This window comes from Rhincodon typus, chromosome 42, assembly GCF_021869965.1.
Source record: "Rhincodon typus isolate 14 chromosome 42, sRhiTyp1.1, whole genome shotgun sequence".
Classification (NCBI taxonomy): Eukaryota; Metazoa; Chordata; class Chondrichthyes; order Orectolobiformes; family Rhincodontidae; genus Rhincodon; species Rhincodon typus.
In genome coordinates this window covers 6,885,154-6,893,968 of record NC_063373.1, presented here as the reverse complement: position 1 = coordinate 6,893,968, position 8,815 = coordinate 6,885,154, and the positions used below count along the sequence as shown (strand labels likewise).

At 45.8% G+C, this 8,815-nt stretch overlaps 1 protein-coding gene across 1 annotated transcript; it reads right to left on the bottom strand.

The window, feature by feature from the left end:
- Positions 1-7,675: 7,675 nt before the first annotated feature.
- On the bottom strand, positions 7,676-8,609 carry LOC125487549 (zinc finger protein 239-like; the record flags this gene model as incomplete). Its single annotated transcript, XM_048619302.1, has 1 exon — positions 7,676-8,609. A coding segment is annotated over one exon (711 nt), but the record flags the coding sequence as incomplete, so codon positions are not given.
- Between the last annotated feature and the right edge of the window lie 206 nt (positions 8,610-8,815).

Below are 8,815 nucleotides of genomic sequence, written 5' to 3'. Positions count from 1 at the left end.
TTTCTGATGAAGGGTCTAGGCCCGAAACGTCAGCCTTTCTGCTCCTATGATGCTGCTTGGCCTGCTGTGTTCATCCAGCTCTGCACCTTGTTGTTCTTGGTTCCTGGTGAATTAGTTCCGCACTATTTATTGACCATACAGCAATATTACGCAAGTATCGTGTTCAAATATCCATTCTGCATGTCACTGGAACCAGGGGAGACTATTTGAACCGTCTTCCATCTTTCAATTAGATGACAAACGACCTGTGTTTGGACAGCATTTGCTCCATCTGTAGCTTGTTCTGAGGCGCTACGAGAATCTCAGGGTGAAACTGAAAGGCACATTCACAAAGCTAATAATCCCTGGATGACTACCCAAACTATGAACAAAATATTAAATCAAAGAGTTCAGCATGTGGCTCAAAGGATGTAGGAAAGTTGTTGATTCATTGGGTATTGGCATGAGTACTGGAGACAGGGGGAGCTGTATTGTTGAGATGCTCTTGATCAGAACTGTTCTGCAACCAGTGTTCTACTGAATCTTATGACTCAGGCTACAGAAAGGCTTTAACCTAAATAGGTGTGGGGACGGTGAATGGGGTATTCAGAAACTACTGAGAGAAAGCCCCTACCTGTGTAACATTATTCGAAATGTGTGATTTATTTGCTCGTGGTTGTTTTGTCATTTTGGAGACTTGTCGTGGACAGACTAAGTTTCCCACTTTGGATCTTGAGCAGTCCAGTTTGGGTTTGCTGTTTGTGTGATAATAGAGTTACAATGCTTCCTTTCTTCTGATCTATGTACATATTTACATACGGAGTGCCTGCTTTCCTTTCAATAAAGTAGCTTTACCTTTTTTTCTCTCCTGTTTCCTCTCTTTCCATTATATTCTGTTTAATAAACTGGTTGTTTTAACATTCCTGGGTATTGTCACTCATTCCTGCTATGTACAGAGTTCCACTCCAAACCTCGGTGGGCTCCATAGGGATTCTCACTCTACATGGAGATTTGGAAAGTGAAAGCGAAAAAGGACAAGGCAATAAAGCAAGGTGCTGATGTGGATGATGGTGTTATGGACCAGACCAGGCTCCCTCAAAATATATTAAGGCCTAGGCCCTGACTTTTTCTTATTTTAAATGCACGATGCTGTGCTCCAGATGCAATTTGGTTGGTCCAACTACTCAACATTAATCAAAGCACACTTTATTCAAAAGCTGTATTTAAAATACACCAAAAGAAAGAGGAACTTGGAATAACTTAACTCTCTTGGGAAACTTAACAGAATAATAGATTATTTTACTACTAAACAGTAACTGTTCCAATATTGTAACATCCTATAAACACACTGGCAACAAAGGTACATTCAGAAAACAGATTGTCTGTCTAACGTGCAGTTCTCCAATCCAGGAGGAAAGAACATCAAAAGACAGTTCTGAGACAAAACTCAGGAAAAAAAAAGATACAGAGTGTAGCAACTAGGAGAGATTCACAGCCTTCGAACCCTGCTGAGACCCCAGCAACAACTGCTGAAAGCTAAACTAAAAATTCTGGATAGTAGGAACTGCAGATACTGGAGAATCCGAGACAACAAGGTGCAGGGCTGGATGAACACAGCAGGCCAAGCAGCATCATAGGAGCAGAGAGGCTGACGTTTTGGGCCTAGACCCTTCATCAGAAAAGGGGGAGGGGAAGGGGGTTCTGAAATAAATAGGGAGAGAGTGGGAGGCGGATAGAAGAGGGATAGAGGAGAGGATAGGTGGAGAGAAAACAAACAGGTCGAAGAGGCGGGGATGGAGCCAGAACCTGTCCGTCCTCCCTGGACTGACCTATCCCCTTCCTAACTCCCTACCTACACTCACCTTTACTGGCTCCATCCCCGCCTCTTCGACCTGTTTGTTTCCTCTCCTCTATCCCTCTTCTATCCGCCTCCCACTCTCTCCCTATTTATTTCAGAACCCCCTTCCCCTCCCCCTTTTCTGATGAAGGGTCTAGGCCCGAAACGTCAGCCTTTCTGCTCCTATGATGCTGCTTGGCCTGCTGTGTTCATCCAGCCCTGCACCTTGTTGTCTCTAAAAATTCTGGATCTGTGAGAGCTTGATCACACCCTCAAGCTGCTTCTATTGTTCCAACTTTTTTTAAAAAAACCCCAAGGCGCCTCTAGTTGTTTATCTTCTTATAGACTGCTCGGTACCTGATCCCAGTCTCTCTCTAAAAGAAACCAGGACAAAACACACCTATTAAAGCCACAGCAGAATAGGATAGAATATCCTTTATTGTCACATGTACTCCAGTACAGGAGTACAGTGAAAAGTTTTTACAGTAGCTGCCTTTGGTGGTGCCATCTTAAGTACAAGTACCTATACACAAATCTTACAGAGTAAAAAAAAAAGAGTATAGATTAGCATGAAACAGTGAAAAAATCCAGAATGATAATTGACCATAAGTACTTAATTTCCAGTCTGTGCCTGCAGGCCCCAGAGCATGAGGCCACACTGTCTCTATGTGCTGGCCTCCATTCGGGACTCGCTCCAACGCCACTCTGGGAAACGCCATTCACTCGACCGTGGGACCCGGCCCGTGCTCGCTTCACTCTGCCGCTGAACACAACCCGCTCACTCCGTTCCACCCCGGGACATGAGCCAGTCACTCCATTCTGCTGCACGACATGGCCCGCTCACTCCGTTCCTGTTCTCCACTCTCCAGTGTGGAGGGAAGAGAAGAAAAGCTACAAAAAGGAGAAACAAGGAAGGGAAAGGGACTGGCAGACAGAGGAGCTCTGACCAGAGCATCCTACTCTGCCATCATCTTAAGAAAAAAACAATGATACCTAGGTTGTCACAGGAAGGGAGAACAAGCCAAAACATGAGGTCAGAGTAGAGACCAAAGGTGAAACAGTAAAACTGGAAGATCCTTCTCTGAGGTTATGCAGCACTGATAACAAGCTGGATGATCTGACAGCGCAAATAAGAGTATGATGTGACATGGTTTTCGATGTAGGAGGGAAAAAAACGTCTTGCGATTATATATAGCCCTGGTGAGACTACACCAGGAGTAATGTTGTGATGGTGGTTCGATTTGATTTGTTTGTTGTCACGCGTATTTTGTTGCAAAATACAGCGAAAACACCAGCACCACCTTAAAACACCGAAAAATAAACCAAAGCCTAGAATAGAAAGGCTGGAAAATAAGGAAATAAAGAAATAGTGTTCAACGTCTTAGATCATAGAATCCCTACAGCGTGGAAACAGGCCCTTCGGCTCCACAAGTCCACACCGACCCTCAGACATCCCACCCAGACCCATCCCCCTATAACCCACCTAATCTACACATCCCTGAACACTATGAGAAATTTAGTATGGCCAATCCACCTCACCTGCACATCTTCGGACTGTGGGAGGAAACCGATGCAGACACGGGGAGAATGTGCAAACTCCACACAGACAGTCGCCCAAGGCTGGAATCAACCCCAGATTCCTGGTGCTGTGAGGCAGCAGTGCTAACCAATGAGCCACTATGCCACACTTGATAAGTGCTCTACCACGGGCCACAAGTCCCTTTCGCTGCGCCACCACCACCGCTGGAACAAGAGTCGTCACTCTCCGGTGCCATCTCACCTCCAATGAAGCACCGGCCACTGTGAGACCTCACTGGACCTTGTGAATGCAGATGCCACCAATGCTACGGTGTACCGCACTGGCCCAAACTTGACTCCACCATCCCCGTGAGTCTGCTTCGGGCCCACCTCGCCAATGCCACGAATCAGTGCTGGATGCAGATGCTGCCGGGAACCCAAACGTGTCTCCGCCTCAACAGACATGCCTATGTATTACTATTTTCATTTTAGGTTAAGGTGGAAGAAAAGTAGATGTTAGCTTACAATTCCATTAAAATCTTTGGTTTTTTTTTAAAAGATTAGGAGATCAATTTGAACAGAAAGCTAAAGACAGCATCGAGTAAAAAAATATAGTTTAATGAAGTGAGCAGCAAGGCCCAGAGCGATAATTGATAAAATTGATAATTTGTTGGCTTGTGTATAGTTTTGGTCTCCTCACCAACAGGAAGGTATACTTTGGAAGTCCAGGGGGTGGTGGGAATCTAAAATGCACTGCCTGAAGAGGGCCATTGAGGCAAGAAACCTCACAATTTTTAAAAAGTACGTGGATGAGTACTGGAAATGTCATGACATTCAAGGCTATGGGGCCAAGTGCTGGAAAGTGCGACTAGTCCTAACTGAGAGCAGTTTTGTCAGTGCAGACTCAATGGGCCGAAGTTTGCTGAAACGTGGGGAAAGATTAAATAGACTGGGCCTTTAATCCTTGGAGTTCAGATAAATGAGAAGTGATCACACATCATTCGAACAAGCAAAATTCTCACAGGGTTCAGTGTTTTCTGTAGCTTCAGGCACTAGAAACGGAGGACACAGTCTCAGGAGAAGACGAATTTTGGAGAGTCCGAGATGGTTCATTCACTCGGCACTTCTGGCTGAAGCCTGCTGCAATTGCTTCAGCCTTATTGTCTGTGGATGTGTTTGACCTTCCATCATTGAGGATGGGGATATTTGTGGCGCCTTCTCCTCCAGTGAGTGGTTTAATTGTCCATTCCCGTTGACAACTGGATGCGGCAGGACTGCAGAGCTTAGATCTGATCCGTTGGTATAGGGATCGCTCCGTTCCTTCTACCATTCCTTCTGCTGTTTGGCATGCAAGTAGTCTTGTTTGGTAACTTCACCAGGTTGACACCGCATGTTTAGATATACCTGTGCTGTCCCTGGCCTACCCTCCTGCACTGTCCTTTGAACCAGGATTGATCCCCTGGCTTGACGGTAATGGTTGAGCGGGGGATATACCGGGCCATGAGGTTACAGATTGTGCTGCAGTACAATTCTGCTGCTATTAATGGCCCACAGCACCTCATGGATGTCCAGTCTTGAGTTGCTAGATCTCTTAGAAATCTGTCCCACTTAGCACAGTGATAGTGCGGTGCCACACAACACAACGGTATTCTTAATGTGAAGATGGGATGTCTCCACAACAACTGTGCAGAGGTCACTCTTACTGATACCATCATATACAGATGCATCTGCAGCTGGCAGGATGAGTTGGACTACGTTTTTCCCTTTTGTTGGTCCTCTCACTACCTGCTGCAGACCTAGTCTAGCAGCTATATCTTTTAGGACCCGACCAACTCATTCAGTAGTACTGCTGCCAAGCCACCCTTGGTGATGAACATTAAAATCCCCCAACGACATTTTGTATCCTTGCCATGCTCAGTGTTTCCTCCAAGTCATAGAGTCATACAGAACGGAAACAGACCCTTCGGTCCAACCAGTCCATGCCGACCATAATCCCAAACTAAACTAGTTCCACCTGCCTGCGCTTGGCCCATATCCCTCCAAACTGTTCTTATTCATGAACTTGTCTAAATGTCTTTTAAACATTGTAACTGTACCCACATTCACCATTTTCTCTGGAAGCTCATTCCACACACAAACCACTCTCTGCGTAAAAAAAAAGTTATCCTTCATGTATTTTTAAATCCTTCTCCTTTCACCTTAAGAATATGCCCCTTAGTCTTGAAACCCCCACCCTTGGGAAAAGACACCTGTCATTCACCTATCTATACCCCTCATGATTTTAGAAACCTCTATAAGGTCACTCCTCAACCTCCAACGCTCCAGTGGAAAAAGTCCCAGCCTATACAGTGTTATTCACTATGAAGGAGTACTGATTCATCAACTGAGAGAGGGCAGTACCTTAGCAGGAGGTTTCTGTGCTCACGTTTAACCTGAAGTCATGAGACTTTGTGGGCCCGGAGTCGACGTTGAGCACTCCCATCCCAACTCCCTCCCAACTGTCCACTGCTGTTCTGAACAAGGGTCACCAGACCCGAAACGTCAACTCTGATTTTTCTTCACAGATGCTGCCAGACCTGCTGAACTTTTCCAGCAACTTCTGTACACGAGTGTGCCGCCACCTCTGTTGGGTCTCTCCTGCCGATGGGATAGTACGTATCCAGGGATGGTGATAAGTCTGAGATATTGTCAAATATGAGTCCGTGAATGTGACTGTCACACTGTTGCTTGACTAGTCTGTGAGACAGTGTCCCAATTTTGGCACAAGCCCCCAGATGTTAGTAAGGAGGACTTTGAAGGGTTGACAAGACTGCCATTGTCTTTTCCAGTGCCTAGGTCAAAGCTGGGTGGTCTGTCAAGTTTAAAGAAGAAGTGCCAGGCATCGCATTCCAGATGCAATTCAATTGGGCAAACTACCAGTCTTGAAGCAAAACACACTTTATTCAAACACTGTAGTTAAAATACAACAAAAGAAAGAAATTGTAATAACTCTATTGGAAAACTTAACTGAATAATAAATTATTCAATGACTAAACAGCTACAGTTACAATATAGTAACATCCCATAAACACACTCTTGGCAAAGGCAAATTCAGTAAAATAGATTGTCTCATGTGCAATTCTCCAGTGCAGGAGAAAAAAAAACAAGAGAAAACTCAGAGAGAGTGTAGCAGGGAAAGATGTACTGCAGCTTCCAAACCCAGGTTCAAGACCCCAGCAATTGCTATTGAAAAAAACAGAAGTTAAAAATCCTGGTTCTGTTGGAGCTTGACCTCACCCATTCAGGCTGCTTCTATTGTTCTAACTTTAAAAAAAAAGCAAGGCTCACAAACTGTTTATTGGCTCTGAGTAAACCACCTCTGTCTCAAACTTTCTTGAGAAAAAAAAAGGACAAAATACACCTCTTAAAGCCATAGTATCATCAGGGATAGGTTGGTGTTGGGGGATCTTTTGAGCAAACGATGGACAGGTTGGGCCTGTCTCCTTTAGAGTTCAGGAGAATTAGTGATGCTCTTATTGAGACACATATAAGATCCTGAGTGAACTCAAAAGGGTGGGTGCTGAAAGATTATTTCCACTTGTAGGATAAACTGGAACCGAAAACAATGTGTCGTCCATTTAAGTCAAGAGTCAAGCAAAAAAACTTCCTCTCGGAGAGGTAAGAATCTGGATATTTTACAGGCCAGGACAGATAAATTCTTGACTAACACAGGACTCAGAAATTATTGGGGTAGGCAGAAATGCTTAGTGGAGGCCACAATCAGATCTTAGCTAACCTGCCTAAGCCTGCACATCCCTGGACATTAGGATGCAATTCAGCATGGCCAATCCACCCTAACCTGCACATCTTTGGACTGTGGGAGGAAGCCGGAGCACCCAGAGGGGACCCACGCAGTCACAGAGGCAGAATGTGCAAACTCCACACAGTTAGTCGTCCCGAGGGTGGTTTCGAACCTTGGTCCTTGGCACTGACTTTTGCTTCTCAATGCCATGCTCTACAGTATGCGGCCTTGATGTCAAAGACAGTCACTAGTGCATTTGTTTAATCATTTGGTCGTGTGATTGTCACTGGCTGGCCAGCATTTATTAACCATCCCTAGTTGCCCTAGAGAAGGTGGTAGTGAGCTGAATCCTTGAACTGCTGCAGTCCATTGCCTGTAGGTTGAAACAATTCCATTCAGGAGGGAGTTCCAGAATTTTGGCCCAACGCCAGCGAAGGAACATCAGTACGGTGGCTCAGTGGTTAGTGCTAGCACTTCACAGCGCCAGGGACCTAGGTTCAATTCATTGATATTCATTGAATTCAAATTCCACCATCTACTGAGTGGGTTCCTGGAACATTACCTAGGTCTCTGGATTAACAGTCCAGCAATAATACCGCTCGGCCATTGCCTCCCCAAGACGTTTCAGCACCTCTGATGCTTTTTAAAACAAAAACAGAGTATTAATTTCCACCTCAGAACGGATAAACAGCCGGAGAAACAGGCTCCAACTGTTAGAATGAACACCGTTCAGTCTGATGTAACTAACTGTGTAGCAGCGACCACAGAATCCAACCCCAGCAGTCACTTGTGAATTTGCTGGTGTGTCAACAGGCTGGATGGCTGAGTGAATCCCTTCCCACACACACAGCAGATGAACGGCCTCTCGCCAGTGTGAACTCGCTCGTGTCTCCGTAGGTGTTGCGACTGACTGAATCCCTTCCCACACTTGGAGCAGATGAACGGCCTCTCCCCAGTGTGAGTGCGCTGGTGTGCCAGCAGGTTGAATGATGTTCTGAATCTCTTTGCGCAGACGGCGCAGACGAACGGTCTCTCCTTTGTGTGAATTCGCTGGTGGACCATCAGGTCCTCAGAGTTTTTAAAGCCATCCCCGCAGTCAGAACATTTGAAAGATCTCTCATTGGTATGACTGCCGCGATGTTTCAACAGGCTGGTCAACTGAGTGAATCCCTTCCCGCACTCGGAGCAGATGAATGGCCTGTCCCCGGTGTGTACTCGCCGGTGTGTGAACAAATTGGATGACTGAGTGAATCCCTTCCCACACTCGGAGCAGACGAATGGCCTGTCCCCGGTGTGCACCCGCTGGTGCGTCAGCAGGGTAGAGGAATCACTGAATCCCTTTCCACACACGTGGCAGATGAATGGCCTCTCCCCAGTGTGAATACGTCGATGAATTTCTAGCTGCGATGAAAAATTGAATCCTTTCCCACAGTCTCCACATTTCCACAGTTTCTTCGTGGTGCAAGTATCCTTTTGTTTCTCCAGCTTCAATGATCAGTAGAAGTTTCACCAACACACGGAACACATGTATATTCTCTTCCTGCAGTGAATGGTAAGATGCTTTTTCAGTCTGTGTAACGGGTTACAGCTCTTTCCACAGTCAGTTCACTCTTAACTTAGGGGAGGCAGTGGTGTAGTGGTGATGTTACTGGGCTGGCAATCCAAAGCCCAGGTTAGTGTTCTGAGGACACAGATTGAAA